This window comes from Cricetulus griseus, chromosome 4 (assembly GCF_003668045.3).
Source record: "Cricetulus griseus strain 17A/GY chromosome 4, alternate assembly CriGri-PICRH-1.0, whole genome shotgun sequence".
In the NCBI taxonomy this organism is placed as follows: domain Eukaryota; kingdom Metazoa; phylum Chordata; class Mammalia; order Rodentia; family Cricetidae; genus Cricetulus; species Cricetulus griseus.
In genome coordinates this window covers 72,312,113-72,335,940 of record NC_048597.1, presented here as the reverse complement: position 1 = coordinate 72,335,940, position 23,828 = coordinate 72,312,113, and the positions used below count along the sequence as shown (strand labels likewise).

The 23,828-nt window shown below is 41.0% G+C and overlaps 1 protein-coding gene across 3 annotated transcripts in view; it reads left to right on the top strand.

The window, feature by feature from the left end:
* Nucleotides 1-23,828, top strand: part of Mapk1 (mitogen-activated protein kinase 1) — a 66,765-nt gene that overhangs the window by 23,719 nt on the left and 19,218 nt on the right. For all 3 annotated transcript variants that reach the window (XM_027413217.2, XM_027413216.2, XM_027413215.2), the window contains exons 2-6: nucleotides 14,976-15,158; nucleotides 16,787-16,976; nucleotides 19,827-19,943; nucleotides 22,192-22,306; nucleotides 22,550-22,681. In XM_027413217.2, the coding sequence (XP_027269018.1) occupies nucleotides 14,976-15,158; nucleotides 16,787-16,976; nucleotides 19,827-19,943; nucleotides 22,192-22,306; nucleotides 22,550-22,681 (737 nt within the window). The remainder of the gene's footprint in view (nucleotides 1-14,975; nucleotides 15,159-16,786; nucleotides 16,977-19,826; nucleotides 19,944-22,191; nucleotides 22,307-22,549; nucleotides 22,682-23,828) is intronic.

Genomic DNA, 23,828 nt, shown 5'->3' with positions numbered 1-23,828 from the left:
ACAGGATTTCTTATGCAGGGCGTTGGTGGTGCATGCCTTTAATCCCAGCACTCGGGAGGCAGAGGCAAGCGGATCTCTTTGAGTTTGAGGCCAGCCTGGTCTCCAGAGCGAGTGCCAGGATAGACTCCAAAGCTACACAGAGAAACCCTGTCTCGAAAAACCGAGAGAGAGAGGGGGGGGGATTTCTTTCTGAAACCTGGGGCTTGACTGTTGGATTAGAATGGCTGGCCTTGCCATTCCCAAAAACCTGCTTGTCTCCACCTTCCCAAGAGCAAACACCACTGTGCCTGGATTCTCATGTGTGCTAGGAATCAATCTAAACTCAGGTTCCCATGTTTGTGTGGCATGCACTTTACTGACCATCTTAGGGTTTCTATTGCTGTGAAGAGACACCATGATCTCATCAGCTCTTATACAGGAAAACATTTAATTGAGGTGATAGATTATAGTTTCAGAGGTTTAGTCTGTTATCATCATGGCAGAGAGCATGGCAGTGTACAAGTAGACATGGTGCTGGCTACATCTTGATTAGAAGGCAATAGGAAGTGGACTGTGACACTGGGTGGTATCTTTAACATAGGAAGCCTCAAAGCCTGCCCCCACAGTGACACTTTCTCCAACAAGGCTACACCTACTCCAACAAAATCACACCTCCTAATAGTGCCACTCCTTGTGAGTTTATGAGGGCCAATTACTTTCAAACTACCACAGCAACTGAGCTCCTCAGTCTCCTCAGTCTTTTAAATATCCCCTTTGAAGTATAATTTTTATGCAGTAAATTGCAACTTTTGGAATAGGGAGGAAAGAGGGAAGTGTAGCTTAGGGTATGGCTTGTGCTTAAGAGTGTATGAGGTCCTGAATTCAAGTCTCAGCTCCAACAAAAAGTGAGGGCAGGGGAGTAAAATGATTTTTTTTACTTTTGAAGGCAGGGTCTATGAAGCTCTGGATGTCCTGTAACTCACTGTAAACCTGACTGGCCTCAAGCTCACAGAGAACTGCCTGCCTCTGCCTCCCAAGTGCAAGGATTAAGGATGTATGCTACCATGCCCAGCTGAAATGCTTCTTTATGTAGTTAAATCTTGACACCTGTATGTACTTGTGTAATCACCACCACACAGTGAAGTCACAGAACATTTATATCACTACAAAAGATTCTCTTGCTCCTTCACAGTGTATGCCTCCAGCAACCATAGACCAGCTTTTTGTCAGAGGTTACCTACAGCTTTTCTAGAGCTCATATGGATTTTTCATTTCATATGGAAAAGAAAATACATACCATTTTATTGTTTCATGTCTCAGTCTGTTCCATTGGATGGATATACCACAGATTGTTACTCTCAATCTTCCCACTCCACTTTTCTTTCCTAATGTATTCATTCATTTTTGTTTGTTTTTGAGATATGGTCTCAAACAGTGGTGGCACACACTTTTTGCCATTTTTTATAAAAATTTCATTTTACATTTCAACCACAGTTCTCCCTACCCCGCCTCCTCCAATCCCAACCCACCCACAGTCCACTCCTCTTCATGGGTAAGGGCTCCTGAGGAGGCATTATATTCTGGCACAGTAAGTAGGGGCAGGGTCCAGCCCCTCTCCCATGCATTAAGGCTAGGCACGACATCCCACCATAGGAAGTGGGTTTCAACAAGCTAACTCATGTCAGGTTTGTATTGTGGTCCTATTGCCAGGGGTCCCTCAGCTAGTCCAAGCTTCACAACTGTCTTCCACATACGAAAGACCTAGTTCAGTCCCCTGGAGTCCTCAGAGTTCATGAGTTTCTCCGAGCTTGGTTCAGCTGTCTATGTAGATTTCTCCATCGTGATCTTGACCTTCTTTGTTCATTAATTCCCTCCTCCTTCTCATCGACTGGATTCCCAGAGTTTGGTCTGGTTCTTGGCTGTGGGTCTCTGCTTCTGGTTCCATCAAAAACTGGATGAGGACGCTATGATTATAATTGGGGTATTCACCAATCTGATTGCAGAGGTAGGCCAGTATGGGCATTCTCTCCACTATTGCTAAGAGTCTTAGCTGGGGTCATTCTAAGTCCATAGTAGCTCTCTCTATTAAGATAACTCTTTCATTGCTCTTCCACTACATCCCTCCCCGCCTCGGCCGTCTCATTCCCTCCTGTTCTCATCCGCCCTCCCCTTTACCACCTTACCACCTCCAGTTTACCTTGTAGATCTCATCTAATTTCCCTTCTCGGGGTGATCTATATGTCCCTCTTAGGGTCCTCCTTGTTACCTAGCTTCTCTGGAGCTGTGGATTATAGTCTGGTTATACTTTGCTTTGCATCTAATGTCCACTTACGAGTGAATACACACCGTGTTTTTCTTTCTGAGTCTGGGTTACCTCACTCAGGATGTTTTTTTAAGTTCCATCCATTTGCCTGAACATTTCATGAGGTCATCATTTTTTACCTATGAGTAATACTCCATTGTGTAAATGTACCACATTTTCCTGATCCATGTTTTGGTTGAGGGGCATCTAGGTTGTTTCCAGGTTCTGGCTATTACAAATAATGCTGCTGTGAACATTGTTGAACAAATGTCCTTGTGGTATGATTGAGCATCCTTTGGGTAAATGCCCAAGAGTGGCATAGCTGGATCTTGAGGTAGATTGATTCCCGATTTTCTTAGAAATTGCCATACTGATTTCCAAAATGGCTGTACAAGTTTGCATTCCCACCAGCAACAGAAGAGTTACTCTACAACCTCTCCAACATAACCTGCCCTCAGTATTTTTGATGCCATTCTGACAGGTATAAGATGGTATCTCAGAGTCATTTTGATTTGCATTTCCCTGATGATTAAGGATGTTGAGCATTTCCTTAGATGTCTTTTGTCCATTTGAGATTCCTCTATTCAGAGTTCTCTGATTAGCTCTGTACCCCATTTTTCAGTTGGTTTATTTGGTCTTTTGATGTCTAGTTTCTTGTGTTATTTGTATATTTTGGAGAACAGTCCTGCCAGATGTGAGGTTGATAAAGATCTTTTCGAATTCTGTAGGCTGCCATTTAATGTCTTGTTTGCTTTGTGGAAGGTTCTCAGTTTCAGGAGCCCCCATATATTGGTTGTTGTTCTCAGTGTCTGTGCTACTGGTGTTATATTTAGGAAGTGATCTCCTGTGCCAATGCATTCAAGGCCATGTCCCACTTTCTCTTCTATGAGGTTCAGTGTGGTTGGTTTTATGTTGAGGCCTTTGATCCATTTGGACTTGAGTTTTGTGCAAGGCAATAGATATGTGTAGACAGAAGTTTCTGTCCTGCCTGGTCCCATTGCCATTTAGTCCTAAATAAACACACAGAGGCTTATATTAATTATAAACTGTTTGGCCAATGCCTTAGGCTTCTAACTGGCTAGCTCTCTCTCTTAATTATTAACCCATAACTATTTATGTATTTCCACATGGCCTTATCTTACCATAGAATGCCCAAGTGTCCTACCTTCCTGGTTGCTACATGACATTTCTCAACCCACTCTCTGCCTTCCTTCTCCCAACAGCATTCTCCTAGTCTGGTAGCCCTGCCTATCTGCCTGGCTACATCCTGCCTGTCCATTGGCTGAAACAGCTTTATTCATCAACCTATAAGAGAAACATCCACAGCATTCTGAAGGACATCCCTCATCAGATATGGATCTATTTGCTTTCTTCTACATGTTGACATCCAGTTATGTTAGCATCATTTGTCGAACATGCTTTCTTTTTTCCGTCTTACAATTTTAGCTTTTTTGTCAAAAATCAGGTGTTCATGGGTGTGTAGATTGATATTAGGGCCTTCGGTTCGATTCTATTGATCCACTTATCTGTTTCTATGCCATAACCAAGCTGGGTTTTTTTTTTTTGTTTGTGTGTGTGTGTGTGTGTGTGTGTGTGTGTGTGTGTGTGTGTGTGTGTGTGTGTGTGTTGTGTTTTTTTTGTTTGTTTGTTTTTGTTTTTTCGAGGCAGGGTTTCTCAGTGGCCTTGGAGGCTGTCCTGGAACTAGCTCTTGTAGACCAGGCTGGTCTCAAACTCACAGAGATCTGCCTGCCTCTATCTCCCAAGTTCTGGGATTAAAGGCGTGCACCACCACCGCCCAGCTACCAAACTGTTTTTATTACTGTAGCTGTATAGTAGAGCTTGAAGTCAGGACTGGTGATGCCTCCAGAAATTCCTTTATTGTACAGGATTGTTTTAGCTATTATGGATTTTTTGTTTTTCCATATGAAGTTGAATATTGTTATTTCAAGTTCTGTGAAGAATTGTGCTGGGATTTTGACGAGGATTGAATTGAATTTGTAGATTGCTTTTTGTAAGATTGCCGATTTTTATTATGTTGATCCTACCTATTCAAGAGCATGGGAGATCTTTCAGTTTTCTGATATCTTCTTCAGTTTCTTTCTTTAGGGACTTAATACAGGTCTTTCACTTGTTTGGTTAGAGTTACCCCAAGATATTTTATATTTGTGGCTATTGTAAAGGGTGATGTTTCTCTGATTTCTTTCTTAGCCCTGCTATTATTTGTATATAGGAGGGCTATTGATTTTTTTTTTAAGTTAATCTTGTAATTTTGTATGCTGAGTGGCACACTCTGGAGACAGAGGCAGGCGGATCTCTATGAGTTGGAGACTGACATGATCTATAGAGCTAGTTCTAGGACAGCCAGAGCTACACAGAGAATTCCTGTCTTGAAAAAACAGAGAGGGGAAGGTAGGTGTGTGTGCATGTGTGAGTCAGAGACTCTCTGTGTATCCCTGGCGTTCTTGGAACTCACTACGTAGACTAGGCTGAACTCAAACTCAAAGAACCCTTTTGCCTTTGTACCTCTCAGGAGAAAGGGAAAGTCTTGCTATATAGCTTGTGTTCTCCTTGAACCTGTGATCCTCTCAAGTGCTGGTGTTAGCAGGTGTGTGCCTCCACACCATTTTGTTTTAAAATGTTTAAAGTATTTTTTACATAATATATTCTGATCATGGTTTTCCTTCCCGTATCTCTTCCAAGATCTTCCCCACCATCCTACCCATCCAACTCCATAACTTCTGTCTCTTTCTTTAGAAAACAGACAAATTGTATGTATGTATTTTTGTTTTGTTTGTTACATAGAGGTTAGAGGTGTCAGATCGCTTGGTAGAATCGCAACCTGATTGTAGGTGCCGGGAACTGAACAAAACTCAAGTCCTCTGCAAGAGTGATGCTCTTAACTTCTGAACTTAGATGGACATTTGAGTTGTTCTCACTTTGGGTCTCTTACAGCTCCTATAAACAGTTTTTTAAAAGATTTATTTATTTATTAATGTATTATGTACACAGTGTTCTACCTGCATGTATGCTTGCATGCCAGAAGAGAACACCAGGTTTCATTATAGATGGTTGTTAGAAACAGCTAGCTATTTTCCATAGTGGTTGCACCGTTTGTAATCCTGCTTGTAGTGTAAGAAGACTACAAACTTAGCGTGTCCTCATCACCACTTGTTGCAACTACTCTATTCTAGGGGATGTGTGGTTTTAGTACACATTTATCATATTTTCCTATGTGTTACAAAATTTCTTTTTAAATAATTTGGTTATTCTCTTATTTTGAAGTTACATGTTTGGGGAGGGGTTCCTATGGAGGCTAGAAAAAGGTATCAGATCCCCTGGAACTGGAGTGACAGGTGGTTGTGAAGTTGTCCAACATGGTTTCTGGGAACTGAACTTGGGTCTTCTAGAAGAACAATATATACAAGCCATCTCTCCAGCCCAAATTCTTTATTCTGTTTGTTTTGTTTTGTTTGAGGGGGTTGCTTGTTTTTTGAGATAGAATCTCCAGCTTTGGCTGTTTTGGAACTAACTATGTTGACCAGGCTGGCTTGCCTCTGCACAGTGGTTAAGAGCACTTAGTATGTTTGTAGAGAATCTGAGTTTGATTCCTGGCACCTACTTGGTGGTCCCCAACTGTCAACTTCAATACCAGGGACTCCAACACCTTTTTCTGACCTTGACGGGCACCAGACACACATGGTACACAGACATATATGCAAGAAAACACTTATTATACACACAATATATGTAAATCTGATTTTTAAGTACATCAATGTGATGCTTTTATTCTCCACTTATGTATGTTTTCAGGGCTGATTTTACCACTGGACAAGCAATTAATAGGTGTGCTCTTCCCTGGGGAAGACCACCTCTCCCACTCCCAACTTTAGTTTCTTGTAATGCTTTGTATAGGGTCAGTGCACTCTCAAGTGGTGGCCTTACGGGTCCTGCTAGTAGAACATTCTCCTACTTTGCCATTCTCCAAACAGATTAACTCCTACTCCTCACTAGTCCTTCAGGTCTCTGTTTAAAGGCCTCTCTCACTTTGCAAAAAGACAGAACCTTCTGTGAATTCCCAATTTAAACTAGGTTCTCTAGTCATTTTAATAGCACTAATTATTTGTTGGTTTCTCTGTATTTGTGGTAATTTTATCATAATACAATCATATATTAATATATTGGTGTGTGTTAATACCTATGTCCTTATATCTCCCCTATGTAGTTATGAGGTCATAAGCTGTGTTTTCACTAGTCTATCCATATTGTTTAACACAGTTGGAGATGATTAATAAGAATGTCAGACCAGACAAGGTGTTTGCTCCTACCCATTACTCAGGAAGCTGCAGCAGGAGGATTACCACAGGTTCAAGTCCAGCCGGAGTATGGGCTAAATAAGACAGAAAGTATTTGAGGAAGTTTTGCAGTGTAATTTCTTCAAAATCCTAAAACTGGTATTCCTGTGTCTTGAATATCAACATTTTTACTAATCCCCTGACCGATACCATTTCCACTGAGCCTGTAAATTGCCCTTGTAACAACAGTTCTTTTTCGAGCCAGTTGACGGTGGTGCACACCTTTAGTCCCAGCACTCAGGAGGCAGAGGCAAGTGGATCTCTGTGAGTTCGAGACCACCCTGGACTATAAGAGCTAGTTCCAGGACAGCCTCCAAAGCCACAGAGAAACCCTGTCTCAAAAAAACAAAAAACCAACCAAACAAAAAGAGTTGTTTTTCTTTGTCTTTTTTCTTTTGTGGATCCCTTAGGCCAGTGGTTCTCAACCATCCTAGAGCTGCTACCCTTTAACACAGTTCCTCATGCTGTGATGACCCACCCCACCATAAAATTATTTTGTTGCTACATTGTAACTATAATTTTGCTACTGTTGTTGGTAAAACTTGTAAGCCCTCCCTCTGAATATTAGATTACAGAAAAAATTGGATACACTGAAACATTATTTTTGTAATGTTAGGATTAAATAGAATACCATTTTACTATTAAGAAAAAAATAATTTTATCTGGACATAGTGGTGCACATTGTACTTGGAAGGCAGAGGCAGGAGGATCACTGTAAGTTTGAGGGCAACCTGGGCTACATAGTGAGTTTTAGACAAGCCTGAACTGTGCAGAGATCCTGGCTCAAAGGAGGAATATAACCCTTCAGCATAACGTACTCTTTTGTTAGTCCTCAAACAACAAGTGGGAAGGAAGTCTAACAACTACTATCATTTTAGAGTGGGGATGGATGTGGTGAGTCCTTTGAAAATAGTGGCTGTGGTCTTTTTGTTGATGTTCCTAGTTCTGCTTTAGCCTCCTGTCATCTCTATGTCTATATTTCTGACTGAGCTCCCCTCAATGTCAGACATTAAAGTATGATTCTTTTACCCTGTCATTCTGATGTTACCTTTTGCTCTACCCCAGGATATGTGAACTCTAGCCACATTGTCCTATGCAGCCCTTGTATGTACTCAACCCTCTGTGTTTGAATGCCTATGGCTCCTTCTAAAATACCTTCTTCTTTGGCTGTTAAAATATTTAATCCACCATTGTAATACCACCTTCTACACATACTAACAGAGCAGTGCTTTCCATTTAAGAAGCACTTGGCAAATTGTAGCTGTTACTAAGTAAGAAGTGTTCCTAAAACTTACTTTCAGGCCAGGCAGTGGTGGTACACGCCTTTAATCCCAGCACCAGGTGGCAGAGGTAGGTTGATCTGTGAGTTTAAGGCCAGCTGGGGCCACAGAGAAGCCCTGTTTCTTTGTTTGTTTGTTTGTTTGGCTGGTTGGTTGGTTGGGTTTTTTTGAGACAGGGTTTCTCTGTATTGCTTTGGAGGTTGTCCTGGAACTCACTCTGTAGACCAGGCTGGCCTCAAACTCACAGAGAGCCGCCTGCCTCTGCCTCCCTAGTGCTGGGATTAAAAGCATGCGCCACCAATGCTGGGCTTTGTTTTTTTAAAAAAGGAATTTTAGTAAGTTAACTTTATATTTGTTTGGCTTTCTTAGGGAGATACCTGTTCACCCCAAACAGGGCATCAAGCCAAAGAAACAATCCTTCCCAACTTTAACTTGATGAATGAGTGAGTTTTTGGGGTTACTTACAAGCCTGTGTGTGACTCAAAAACAGCTCTATCACTGAAAAACCCTTCCCAGCGTGAATGACCAAATGGGAAAGCTGTATCCCTGGAGTTCTCTCTTCAGCTTATTAGCAGCTCAGGGAAGTCTCTCAGCAGTTGTTTACTGTTTGCATAATTTCGAGAAGGGGCTGTTTTCCTTACCCTCCTTAAGAGAGTCAGGGGCCCAGCCTGCCCCAAGGAGTAGAATTTTGGAAGACACTTGAAATAAATATGCTAGAGATTAGGATAAGGAACACACACACATACTCACACTTTCAGTAAACTTAAACTAGCACCACACATTTGGCAATAGAACTTATATTACAAAAAGTGACACCATACAGATCTCCACCTCTCTTGTGTTTCTGATATTCTCTTTCTGCCCAACAATTCTGACAGATTTGTACTCTCCAAGCCACCGATTCTGTTTTCAGCTCAGGGGAACTTCTAGGTTCCATTTAGATTTTTTTTTCCTCTTGCAGGCTAAAAATTGTACAGGCAGCAAACTAGATCAGTCGTAGGTTTCAATCGTCTTGCTGAATGTGGTGAAGCCTGTTCAGTGTTAGAAAGCTTGTTTTGTGCTAGTGAGGTTGAAGGAAAACACCACTTCACACAGTTGTTCTCTAGCCTCTACTAGTACACTCACACAAATTTTTAAGTGTTTTGTGCTTATTGTGTGTTTAGTGTTTTTGTGTTCAACTACCAAACTTTAGGTTAATATCTTTTCTTTTTAATTATGTATTTATTTGGGGACAGGGTCTCTCTACATAGTCTTGGCTGTCCTGGAACTACTATGTAGACCAGGCTGGCCTCAAACTCACAGAAATCCACCTGCCTCTGCCTCCCAAATTCCAGGATTAAAGGCATGCCATTCCCAGCTTTAAATTGGTTAAATCAGAAGAGTAAATTAGTCCCTATTCCCTTATTATAGCTAAAAAGCAGAAATCTGAAAAGTTTCTTATGTTTTAGGTCCTCAAAAACTCTTATCCTTATTTTAAATTTTTTCTTACACAACCTATGTTGTAATGGTTATTTTTTTTATTCCATTGAACTAGTCAGATTTAAATGCTAGCTTATTTTATATAGTTTACCCAAACAGTGGTTGAGAGCTTGCTTCCTCCCACCTACTCCCCACTCCCATTCCCCAGCCCACACTCCCTGAGACAGGGTTTCTCTGCAAAGCCCTGGCTGTCTTGGAGCTCGCTCTGTAGACCAGACTTGCCTCAAACTTGTAGAGATCTGCCTGCTTCTGCCACTGGAGTGCTAGAATTAAAGGCATGCACCACCACCTAGCAAAAAGAGCTTACTTGCATTTGATCTAAAAGTTAGAGGCAGAGATACTGAGTCTGGCATGGGTTTTTGAAATATCAAAGCCCATCTCCAGTGACACACCTGGTCCTTCACAAACAGTTCCAAAAGGGAAACACACATTCAAATATGAGGCTGTGGGGACAATTCTCACTCAAAGCACCACATCCCACTCCCTGGCCCAGAGGCTCATGGCCATATGTAAATACAAAATGCATTCAGTCCAACTTCAAAGGTCCCCATAGACTTTCACAATCTCAATACCGTTTCAAAGTTCAAAGACTCTTTGACACTCAAGACAATCTTCTAACTATAACCCCCTGTAAAAGCAAAAGGCCAATTTCATACTTAGAACAGAGTGGCATAGAATTACCTTTCTAAGTGGATGAAAGAGAGATTATTGAGGAAATACTGAACCCCAAAGCAAGACCTGAAATCCAGTAGGGCAAACTCCAAATCTTTTATATGTCTGATGTCAAAAAAAAAAAAAAAAGAAAGAAAAAAAAAAAAGAAGAAAACTTAAATGGCTCTTCAGATCTCTAGCTTCTCCCAGCTTTGTAGACTGCAGCACACTTCTCTCTTTTGGACTGGTTCCATTCTCTGTCTGCAGCTTTCCACAGCAGACATCCTATGGCATTGTCATTTGCAGCATCTTGGGGACTCCAACAAAATCCAGGCTTAACTTTCACAGCTTCATTTAGTGGCCGCTTCAGGCCTCCATTCAGGGACATCTCTGGCTTCAGTGGCATTCTTCAATATCTGTGGAAGATTTTGCAAGCCCATTACTCCTGTCCTTGACTCTAAATGTAGAACCATGTGTTCAATTCTGCCTTCTGTTTGTAAGGGATGGAACTGGTCCTCTCCTTAAATTACATCTACATAAACTTTGCTTCATAGTTGCTCTTTAGGCTGAGGGAATCCTCAGGTCTCACTCTGAGGGCCCCACACTCTTTATTTTTAATTTCTCTCATTTTTGTTTGAGATTGTAGACGTGAAAACATATTACACGAGAATATTAGAAAGCAGAGCCCTTATTCTGTCATATTGGAAGGTACATGTTTCCTTGTGACCACCTGGTAAAGGCTAATATCTCCTTGGTTTCTCCTATGTAAACTTTTTCATTTTTGTCCTCAAGCTTTTGGGACAGTTTCAATACTACATCTGAAGTAAACTTGGGCTATCCAAATGATGGCACTCAGGAAGCAGAGGCAGGTGGATCTTGGTGAGTTCAAGGCCAGCTTGGTCTACAGGGCAAGTCCCAGAACAACCAAGGCTACACAAAGAAACCCTGCCTCAATAAATTTTTAAAAAAAAGAAAAGAAAAGATACCCTTGGGCCTTGGAAAGGACTTGATCTAGTCTCCTTGTTTGGGGCATCTTGGATGGGTGGGTGGGGATATGAGCCAAGTTGTGAAGATGATGTGTCCAAGTACTCCAGTGCCTTTGTGTCTTTGCATATGTTTCTTTCTTTCTTTTTGGTTTTTTGAGACAGAGTTTCTCTGTGGCTTTGGAGGCCATCCTGGAACTAGCTCTCGTGGATCAGGCTGGTCTTGAACTCATAGAGATCCACCTGTCTCTGTCCCCCGAGTGTTGGGACTAAAGGTATGCACCACCACCGCCCAGCTTTGGATACGTTCCATCCGTCTCTTTTGCCATGGGGCGTTTTCTCTTTCACCCTACTAGTCTCCAATGTTAATTTGCCCACTTCATAATCCCTTGATAGCATTTCCCTGTGCTCTCCCCCACCTTAAGCCCCTGTTTTCTTTCTACTCACTCCTGCCTTCCTTTCATTTCCTTACAGGACTCACCTCATCTCTCTGTAGACTGAGAAAATGTCCTCTGGGTCTTAGCCTGCTCCACCTCAGCTTTGAGTTCCTTCTTTCTCTGACTTCTGAAATAATCATTGTCTTCCTCTCCTGGTCTGTCTGTCTGGGTAAACACTTCAGAGTTGGACAAGGGGTTCTTAGTCTGTTATTTATCGTTTATTAATTTCTTACTGCCCTTAACTGGCTATCATCTTTACTGATTCAAGTTGTGTCACCAGAAGTTTTCCACATGCTATAAAAAATCCAGTTAAGAAATATTAAATGGAATATGTATTGTCTTAATGACCTTCGAAGGTCAGGCTCAATTAGAAAATTCTTAGGCTTCTGAGAATTCTGTGCCAGCACCCTACTGTAGCCCTCTTTTTTCTTTCTGCAACCACACTGTTGCAGAAAGTGTTGCACTCACTTTGAGCTTCAGAACATGAATAGTCTGCTAGGCATGGGTTTGCATAGTTTCTGAGACAGAAATTGGGAGTTGTTTGGTGGACATGGTTCTGGGAAGGAATAGTGCTGGGTGAAGTGGGTGGTCCCATAGTTTTTCTTGCTTGTACCCCTGCTTTTGAGGTTATGATTTCTTTAGGGCCAGCCGGCCTGCCTTTTAGACAGGATCTCATTGTATAGCTGTGGTTGGCTTTTACACTCTTTATGTAGACCCATCTGTCTGTTACTGCCTCTGCCTCCTGGATGCTGGGATTAAAGACATGCACCACCATACCTGGATCTTAGATCCAGTTTTTCATCCTTTCTCTAATATCCTTATTGGGAACTAATCTGCCCAGATTCTCTTTGTGTTGTTGTCTCCATTCCTTAGTAAATTCATAGCTTCTCAAGAGCAGGAACTTTTTCCTCCACCACACTTTGCATGAAGTCTCTCAAATGGGGGAAGTACATGTCAAGTCGCTTGAGTTCTCCAGAAGTTGTGACCAGCACTCTGTTGTTGCTGCGGCAACCCTATCAAAACAGGAAATGAAGTTGGTTTACCATGACTATTCATAATTGACTCATGTTGATTCCCTTTTCTTCCCTAAGTGTTCACAAAGCATCTGCTAAATAATATACAGAATTTTATGGACTCTGATTCCATATTTGCCGATCAGTATGCTTCTGGAATCTGTTGCAACCCATCTCAGCCCTGGAGTAGTACACACATCCAAAGTCCTGCACTCCCCACATTTAAATTTAATAATTTTGTGCATAATAATTTATGCAGTGTATCTGGGTGATGTTTAGCCCATATCTCTCCTACTTTCCCCAGATGCCTCCAACATTTCTCCCTCCCACATTCCTGTCCTCTTGCTTTTCTTATAACTTTTGAGTCCAGTTAGTGTGCCTAAATGGACATGGGGCCATCTACCAGAAGATAGGCATCAATAGTTGTGCCCCCAAAGAAAATTTACTTCTCCCCCAGCAGCCATCACTTGCCAGTTATTCCTCAGCTATTATTGGATAGGATGAACCCTTCTCTCATTCATGCTGACGTATTGATTGGCTTGATCATATGCAACATTTCACAACTTTCCTTCTAGCCAGGGGTATGTTGGGGGGGAGGGCGCAGGATCCAGATGGACAGTTTAGGGCTGCGCATTCAACATTCACTTGTTTTCAGCACTTTGACCACTTGCAAATCTCTACATCAATTGCTGCCCACTGCAGAAAGAAGCTTCTCTTACCAACCTTGAGAAAGCATTGTAACTTATGGGTATAGATACATTTAGAAGGCAAATTGGCAGCATGTACATTCTCCCCTGGGACCCATGTTTTCCCTGGGCATAGACTCTTGACTAGATGTATATAGTACAAGACACAGCTTTCCTGGAGAGCAGGCCTCAAATCCAATCCAGAAGTGAACTGAACTTGGGCCTTCAGGAAAAACAATATGATTTTTTTTTTAAATTTATTATGTATACAGTGTTCTGCCTGCATGTTCGCTTGCAGTACAGGCCAGAGGAGGGCAGCAGGTCTCATTGTAGATGGTTGTGAGCCAGTAACTATGTGGTTGCTGGGAATTGAACTCAGAACCTCTGGAAACGCAGTTAGTGCTCTTATTCACTGACCCATACACCCACACACACACAGAGGTCTTTCTTTCACTATGTAACCCAGGCTGTTCTCCAACTCAGAGCTCCATCTGCCACTGCCTCCTTAGTGCTGGGATTATAGGTGTGCGCCATTAGGATAGGTAACTCTAGCTCTACTTACCCTTTCTTTTTAAAATTTTATTTGTATGCATATGAGTGTTTTGTCTGCATGTATATCTGCAGACAGGAGTAGGCCACACTATACGAACAGGATCAGCTTCCTTTCAGGTGAAGGTGGGAGAGGGTAAGTATCACACCTTCAAAGAAGTCTTTTTGGTTTATTTCACCACCAAGTTGGATGATACAGAAGGTCACACTGATGCTTGACTCCTTCGAACAGTCCCATTAGATAAACCCATTGTGCTTTGATACCAATGGCGGGCAGAACTGAGTTCCAGAACAGCTAGGGCTAGAAAAACCTGGTCTTAAAAATAAATAAATAGATGGACAGTGGTGGTGCACACCTTTAATCCCAGCACTCTAGAGGCAGAGAAGGTGGATTTCTGAGTTTGAGGCCATCCTGGTCTATAGTATGAGTTCCACTACACAGAGAAACCCTGCCTCAAAAAAACTAAGCAAATAAGTAAATATAAACAAATTGCCCTGCCTTATAAATAAATAAGTGAACAAACAGAATAAAAGCAGTAGATTATAATTCTGGTAGATTATAATTCTGTAAAACAAGCCAGGTTTGACTACTACGTTTAATGAAAAATAAGAATTTATAATGTTGAGTTTCTGACCTGTAACTTTATTTTTACTTAATTTTTGCCACGATGTAGGATCAAATTTCCAGGATTTATGATGCTACTAGGCAGCTTCCTAGCACCAAGCTGACACTCCCAATCCTTTGTTAACTGTTTTAACTATGTTTTTCCTCTTGTTATGATTACCAAAGAGAGTGTGTATTTCTTTTTTGGTGTTGTTGTTTTTGAGACAGGGTTTTTCTGAGTAACTCTGGCTGTTCTGGAACTCTGTAGACCAAGTTGGTCTTGAACTCAGAAATCCACCTGCCTCTGCTTCCTGAGTGCTGAGATTAAAGGTGTGTGCCACCACCAACTACCGAGAGTGTTTCTGAAAGTAGATCCCAGTGTAGGTACCTAAACTGTACATTCTTTTGCCTGCCTCCCTAAAAACTTTGGGTCAAAGTGTACAAACCAAGGAGAAATAACATTTAAATTATTCTGTTTAAGAATTGTATTTCATTTCAAAGTATTTGGGGACATGCCATGTTAATGGCATTGTAAAATGACTGAAACCTCCACCAAGGTTACTCCTAAAGTATCGTCTTAGGATAGACTTACTCAAAAGTATCAGTAAAAGTAGACAAATGCCCATACACCTTTGATTTTTTTTTTTATTTTATTTTTAGCTCTGCTTACGATAATCTCAACAAAGTTCGAGTTGCTATCAAGAAAATCAGCCCCTTTGAGCACCAGACCTACTGCCAGAGAACCCTAAGAGAGATAAAAATCTTGCTGCGTTTCAGACATGAGAATATCATCGGCATCAATGACATCATCCGGGCACCAACCATTGAGCAAATGAAAGATGTGTATCCTTTTCCAGCATTAGCTGCCACCGCCACTGCTGTTTGATCACTTTGTGGAGTAGATAACTGGAAATCAAGGATTAGTACACAAAGCGTTTTGTAATCACTCCTCCCATACACATAAAGCATGCTAGGGTGCTAAGAGGAGGTTGTAATCTGATGCACGTTACTGTTTAAAGCATTTTAGATTTTAACAGTTTTTGGTAGCTAATTTTAGTATGTTTTAGTTTAGTGGTTTGTCTGTCAGTCACTATAACAATTTCTTTTTAGTTTTTGAACATCTTGGTTATTGTCATTTCCAGCCCTGTTAAGCCTGTTAATGATAGTTCAAAGGGAAACAAACTATCATTCACCTGGCCAGATCAGCACCTTCACCACAGTCCTGGTGTGCTCCTCTTGCAGCGTCAGCTTCCTGTCTTTAGACTTTAATGGATGGATAAACTGGGCCTCGTGGTTAGGACCAGGTTAGCTCTGATGCATGTAACTGTAGCCAGTGCTAGAGATCAAGGCTGAGCTGCGCTGTAAGATCCCCTTGTAGCCTGCACCTTCAGGGAGTGCCACTTCCATGTCTCCAAGCACATTTGCTCTGTTAGTAGCTGGTGTGGTATTTTAAGTGAAATGCCTCCTACTGCCACCACCTGTTGATCTTGTTTTACCTTTTGTCATAAAGCCTCTTACAGATTGACAAGTTTTGTTTTGGATTTTGGAGACAGGTTTCTCTGTGTACCCCTCTTCTGTTCTGGAACTCGCTCTATAGACCAGGCTGGCTGGCTGGTCTCGAACTCAGATTCACTTGCCTCTGTTTCCCAAGTGCTGGGCGGCAGCACTACCACCTGTCACAATATAATTTTCATAAAAGAAATAATGTGGCTTAGCTAAGGTTTTAGGTACTTGAATAGTAGCTCTGCAGGCAAGAACAAAACTCAGCACCAACCCCTTCTTTACATTGCTTCCTTTAGTTTCATATAGGTATGAGAATTTAACAGTAGTCAATAAGGAAGAAAGGCAGAGATTGGACTCGGAGGCGGTGCCATTTCTAGGTCTGAGGATATTGGTGGCAGGAAGCAACAAAAACAACAGTGTCATTACACGTTGCTTCAGGGCCAGAGATGAATGCTGATGTTTGTTGACTACACTTTTTTTTTTTTTTTTTTTTTTTTTTTTTTTTTCTCCCCAAGACAGGGTTTCTCTGGCTTTGGAGGCTGTCCTAGAACTCACTCTGTAGACCAGGCTGGCCTCAAACTCATAGAGATCCACCTGCCTCTGCCTCCCGAGTGCTGGGATTAAAGGCGTGCGCCACCAAAACCTGGCCTTACCACACTTTTTAAGTTTTGGAGACAATTGGCTAATGATGGACAATTTTGGGGAACAGGGGAGTTAAGACTTCAAGATTGGCCAGTTCTGTTTCAAGTCTCAGTCTAGGCCAACAAGAAGCCACATAGGGCAGAGATAGATGGTGCATGTTCTCTTCCATGAGAATATACCCATTTTCTCTTCAGTTTCTTCCTTCCATTGATGGCCTTGCTATATCAGAAGCTGTATGGTAAAAGGATTAAGAGAAGTTGAATTTGTTTTGGTGCTTTGCTAAGTGTGACCAACTGTTGCATGTTTTACCTTAACCTGTCAAACAGATATATAGTACAGGACCTCATGGAGACAGATCTTTACAAGCTCTTGAAGACACAACACCTCAGCAATGACCATATCTGCTATTTTCTGTATCAGATCCTGAGAGGATTAAAATACATACATTCAGCTAATGTTCTGCATCGTGACCTCAAGCCTTCCAACCTCCTGCTGAACACCACTTGCGATCTTAAGGTCAGCTAAGCCATTTACTCTCAGGATGACGCGTAGTTTTAAAAACAACTTGTGTTTGAGGTATTGGTTTTTGTACTCAAAACTACCAGGAACATAAATATTTTATAGCAAAAATACAAGTACACAGTATCAGTCTTGTTCCTTTAATCCATTCTTCCCTTTCCAGAGATAGTAGCCACTGTAACAAGTTCATAGCTCTTATGTGCATGTGTGTGCTTACTTACTTTATGTGTGTTGTTTTTTGATCCTTTGTATCACAAAAATGTAAATAATCAACTGTCCAGCTAATTGTGGATGAAATGTGGTACATCTATACAGTGGGTTTATAGTTGACAGCATTAGGGGAAACAGTACTGATTTGTTAAAAAAAAAAATTTTTTTTGTTATTGATCTAAGGTTGCATAACCCTGTGACTGTAATATTAAAAACTATAGCATTATATACTTTAACTATGTGCATATATCTCAGTAAAGAAACTTTAAAAAGTATATGTAGATGTGTAGGAATAATTTCTTGAGTTTTCAGTTAAGTGAACATTTCTTTGTGAAGCTTTGTTAGGTATGCCAAGCCAAGAAGATGAATGTCTGCCCTTGAAAGTGGAAAACCTGAATTTGATCCCTGTATTGAACAATGAGATGACCAATTCCTAAATGTTACCTTCTGACCTCTGTACACACACCATGTCACTGACACATCTACATTTAAATATATAATAAAAATAACTAAAATTTATAGTCTTAGCTGAGCTAGAAATGTATCTCACTGGCAGAGTGCTTTGATAGCATATGACCATCAGGGTTGTAGCCTCATTGGCAAGCAAGTTGTCTTTCAAAGGAGGCTCAGGGTCATTATGAGGGTTTGTAAACCAAGTGGAGAGGCTAGAGACGACGATGCATTGTGGAGAACCTCAGGAGTTCCTCTCTCTCCCCTGCGTGAGAACCCACATGGGAAGTAGCCTGCAGGAGAGTTAGTGAAGAAGAGGGTGCTCTGCCCACTTCTTTTGACAACACAGTGACATTCTACAGAACAAGTGTGCAGCTCTTTGAGAACAAAGGTGTTGCTCTGCTGCCAGGCCTGCACAGTGAGCTGGAGAAAGATACTTGAATGGTGGCAGGGAGTCTTTCTTTGTCTGTCTTTCTCAGTTACCCTCTGGGATTACTAAACAAATAGAGGTCCAAATAACTATGTCCTGTATCTGTTAGACTTATTCTTTCTTTGTTGTCCTACTCTTATGGCCAAAGTTTAAGCCCTTGGTTTTTTGATTTCTCTTTCTCTCAGTAAACTTGTTTTATTGGGTCTCAATTCTGTGGCAGAATTTTGGTCAAATTGTTTTCATTAAAATGGACTAATTTTGAAAACTAATAAATTTTAAAATCACACACACACACACACACACACACACAATGGTCCACAAAAAACAGTGGCCGTTTGGCTGGAGAGATGGCTCAGTGGTTACGAGCACTGCCTACTCTTCCAAAATTCCTGGGTTCAATTCCCACATGGTGGCTCCCAATCATCTGTAGTGAAATCTGGTGCCCTCTTCTGACCTACAGACATACATGCAGGCAGAACACTGTATACATAATAAATAAATAAATCTTTAAAAAAAAAAATCACCGTTTCTCCTGGAGGTTTTCCGATGCATTGTTATCATTAACCAGTCTTTTACTGTTGAACTTAAGTGCCGGACCTTGATTTTCAGCTGACTTAGGACAGTGAAGCCTCCATATTGATTTGTCTTCCAAATGGCCTTCTACTGTACTGTGTTCCATCTCTTAAGCTGTCTCTTTCTTGCATTGGTTTCCTGGAGACCAGAGATTATTTTCACTTATATGTAAAATTGACCTAAGTATTTAATATACACTGGAGTCTGTAAGGCAGCTGACCCAAGTAGCATCACAGTATTAAGACAGCTAGATGGTAAGAGTCCTGGGATTCAGAATGTGAGAAACTAGGTGCCACACACAGCAATGGTGGATGACAGTGATAAAGCCAGATGACCTGAGTTTAATACCTGGAACCCACATAATAGAAGGAGAGAGTCAACTTCTTCTGAAAGTCATCCTCCTGACCACCACACACACACACATATACAATACATGAATGAACTTCAGAACAAATGGTTTATCTTCAGTACATGAAAGCTTTAAAACTATCAGGATTGGCTATGTGAAAAGTAGGGAAGTGAGAAGAATTTTTGGAAGTAAAAACAAAACATTAGTTCTAGAGTAAATGGAAAACTGGCCAGAAATAGGAGTCTGAGAAATAGGACAGGGCAGACAGATTAAGGAGCAGACCACCAGTGATTCTTCGAGCCACAATTGCATGGAGAGGTAAAGGGCTCTGGGTTTGGTGATTTTTATCCTAACAGTTTTGTTTTTAAGGTTTAATTTTATTTCTATGTTTGTTTATATGTCTGTACATCGTAGTATGTCAGTGCCCAAGGAGGCCAGAAGAGAGTGTCAGATCACTTGGAATTTATAGGCAATTGTGAGTCACTCAATGTGGATATTGGTGATTACTCGGGTCCTCTGAGAGAGAAGTCTGTGCTTTTTTCACTGTTGAAATGCACAGCTCTCCAGCCCGACTAAGATAGTTTTTCTCAAATCACCTGAGTGAGTGCTGTGCACTTAATGACTGATGGTGGTGGGATGTAAACATGGTTGTCAGGTTGTGCCTGTTTCCTTACCTCCAACATAAGGTCTGTCATCACTTGAGAATGATGAGCTTGTACTAGAAAGGTGTCTAGTGTAGTATTGGTAGCATACGCTTGTAATCTTTGGTGTTGCAATTGCCTTTTTTATTTTCATAGTGTATCTCTAAGAAGGTGTCCACATTTTTTCCCCTTAGATCTGTGACTTTGGCCTTGCCCGTGTTGCAGATCCGGATCATGATCACACAGGGTTCTTGACAGAGTACGTAGCCACACGTTGGTACAGAGCTCCAGAAATTATGTTGAATTCCAAGGTAAGAAAAAGAAACAATAGCTGTAAACCTTGGTCTCCATCCTTCAGTCTGGTATATCTGGCCAGAGCCAGAGTGCTATCTTTTTCTCAGAATTGAACTTTTGGGCCTTAGGGTTTACTATCTTGAGTCATGGTGACCATAAATGTCTGTATCCACCCTTGTCTGTAGTCCTAAGGCACTAGGTGTAGAAAAAATAGAAACCACTATGGACTCTTGAAATTACAGGGTAGACATGTTTCAAAATGAAATCCTTCCTCCTTTTCACTAGATTTTTGTGAAGAGTGTATCCTGGTCATCCAAACTCTGCCAGCAAAACCTGGTCTTTAATCCCAAAACTCAGGAGGTAGAGGCAGGCTGCACTCTGTTAGTTCAAGGTCAGTCTGGTCTCCAAAGCAAATTCTAGGACAGCCAGCGCTACACAGAGAAAAATAAAACAAAACAAAAACCCAACAATCTGGATTGTGGTAATATGTGGTACATACCTTTGATCCTGGCATTCAGGAGGTAGGGGCAAGCAGATCTTTATGATTCTGCATAGCAAGTTCTAGGGCAACTCAGGCTATGAAGAGAGAGACCTTCTCTCAAACAGCAGGAAAAGGAGCAATTGGGTGCCGGGCGAAGCAGGCAGACATAATCCCAGCACTATGGAGCAAAGGTAGGAGCGTTGCCACAAGTTTAAGGCCAGTCTGGGCTGTTATGAAGCATGAATTCTGTGTTAGAACTATAAGCCAGTTAGCAAAATTGAGGACTGCTCAGGACATTGAGCTTCCATTTGGGTTTGCTGGGTTTTTTTTTTTGTTTGTTTGTTTTGTTTTGTTTTTTCTGGTAGGCATTTTGGTTTTGTTGTTGTGTGTCTGTGTGGGTTTATGCATTGCATCCTCGGGAGCTGGAATTGCAGGCAGTGATGTGAGCTACCCACTGTGACTGTGAACAGCATATGACCTGCTCTAACCCACGCTATCTATGAGGAATGTAGCGCTGTCTTAGGACTTGACTTTTATGCCATGTCTTTAATGTGCATGCACAGAAACAGTACTAACTTGAGCATATTAGAAGGCAAGGCTATTCGTGCTGATGGTGGGTGATGCTCATGTGCAATTTCTAGGTCATTCCAGAACACTGCAGATAAGAGTAATTGGAGGGAAAATAGTTTGACTGTGAAATTTTCTTTTCATCAAACTCTCAAATGTTTCTCTTACTCTTGGTGGTAACATAACCATCTTTCCTTTTGTGTTTTAGTGTTCTCTATTATTTGTTCTCAAGTTATATTGTACTCTGAATGGGATGTAGACCTCTCCCTCCCCAGCAGCTTTGGACAGCAGCTGCTCCAAGACTGTCTTCTATATATAGTCCCTGTCCCAGACCTAGAACAGCCATTCTCCCAGGAGGCCCCAATTGCTCATAATATATCTGTGTTATTGTTTGGGTTTTTCATTGTTCCCATTACTTAGGTTGGCCCAGAGCAACAGGTATTTTAGATTACAAAAGTTTTAGAAAGAATTCTACCTAGTGTATTGTTACTGCAGGACCTACTGGCTCCTCTAGTTTCCCAAATCAGCTCACTCTTCAATTTTACTAGTTGACTGCTGTTTTCTTGTTGTTTATATTTCTCTTCCCATTTATTACTATACCTAACATTTCCCTTATAGAGGCATCTTGTGCTATTGTTACAATGAAGAAAATTTATATATCAGAAGTCAATAGAGAAGATGAGAATGTTGGAGCCAACACCATGACTAGAGGTGGAAGTTTTTCAGCCTGATTGATTATTATTAGTATTATCATTAGTATTGTTAGTATTATTTATAAAATAAATAGTTATTCCAGAAATATAGCAGTGTCCATATAAGTTTATTTGCAAGCTCATAAAAACGAGCTAAATGATACAATGAGTGTTACTACTCCCCCCTCCCCAAATTCTTCTGGGGGGTTTAGGGTTTCTTTTTTGTATTTGTTTTTTTCTCTGTGTAGCCCTGGCTGTCCTGGAACTTGCTTTGTAAAGTAAGCTGGCCTCGAACTCACAGAGATCTGCCTGTCTCTGCCTCCCAAGTGCTGGGATCAAAGGCGTGCGTCACCACCGTCTAGCAGCAACTCTTAAGAAAGCCAAATTACTGTTTTTCATTTTGAGTCCATGTATTTTGAAATGGGAGTCTCAAAGGAGATGCTTAGACTCTCATATAAGAAGAGCTCGTTGTGTTGTTGTACATTCCACATTCTATTACTGTCTCTTGTTCCCTTCCTTTCACAGGGTTATACCAAGTCCATTGATATTTGGTCTGTGGGCTGCATCCTGGCAGAGATGCTCTCCAACCGGCCTATCTTCCCAGGGAAGCACTACCTTGACCAGCTGAATCATATCCTGGGTAAGTTCAGACTCACTATAGATGGTAGCGGGGTTGTTTGTTTTCTTCATCTTTAAAATTTTAAAAGATATTTTTGTAAAAATTGGTAGTGTGATGGGCATTGGTGGCGCATGGCTTTAATCCCAGCACTTGGGAGGCAGAGGTGAGATGACATTAAGTGTGGAGTCCCTTCTGTGCTATAGCTGATATGTGTAATAATTTGTTCTTATCTTGACAATTAACAGAAAATATTTTGTCTGATAGGTATTCTTGGATCTCCATCACAGGAAGATCTGAATTGTATAATAAATCTAAAAGCTAGAAACTACTTGCTTTCTCTCCCACACAAAAATAAGGTGCCATGGAACAGGCTGTTCCCAAATGCTGACTCTAAAGGTAAATCTTACTTTATTGATAATTTTTTTTTTCTTAAGCTTAGCTTTAGGTTTGCTTGGTGTGTTGGCTAAATTACTAAGTTCCAACCTGAAAACTCAGCAAATTAACTTATAACCATTGGGTAATTCTTTATTTAAAATGTGCTAGACTGAAAAGATGTTTCATCAGGTAAGATTGGACCCCTCTTGTAAAGATCCTGATAGTTCTTTTTATCAGTCTCTTCACCAAGTGATGTTGACATCATTGGAACTACTAGAGTGCACTCTTGTACTCTCTCTCTCTCTCTCTCTCTCTCTCTCTCTCTCTCTCTCTCTCTCTCTCTCTCTCTCTCTCAATGAACAGTAAAAGAGAGGATCTGAACAGGCCAAGGAGAAAGCAGCTTGTAGCTTACCGGCACAACACTGCTTGTCTTTGTGTCTTCATGGCTAAAAATGTACATACGCATTTTACCTAAAATTTACACTTTAAAAAAAATTTTGTACTCTTAAAAAAAATTGTACTCTTACAAATTCTTGCAATAGTTTTTAAATTGTTGGAGTATTTTTAAAAGGTAAAATTTATTTCCAACATTATTTTCTTAAATGTCAATTGTTAATAGAAATGTGTCTGTTCTTCATGTTAGTACATAGAAGTGACTTATCTTTAATGACTTTATAGTAGCCATCTGCTGAGAGTTTAGGTTTTTCTAAATTTTTTGTTCTTACTCTTTCCCTCCCTTCCCACTGAATATTTTCAACGTTAAGGGCGGGTAGGGGAGTGTCTTAAAAGACGAGAACAACCTCATGTGTCATTTACCTGAGATCTGCTTATCCTCCCAGCCTTTTTGCATTCTGGAGATTGGGATCAGACCCTCAAGATTTCCAGGCAAACACTACCTATGGTGCTGTCTCCCCAGCCCAGCAACATGTATGGGTCCAAGTTGAGTTCAGAAATATTTGTTTATAATTTACTTTGGTTATAGAAGAAACTCTTTTCATCTCTGATACAATGTAGTATGTTATCAGATAATGAATCATGAGAATCTTCAAATAACTTTGGGGATCATGTTTATAATAGGGTCTTTCTATATAGCCCAGGCTGGCCTTGAACTCAAAGTAATCCTCTTCCCTCAAATAAATTTCTAGGGTTGCATTCATAGGCCACCCAG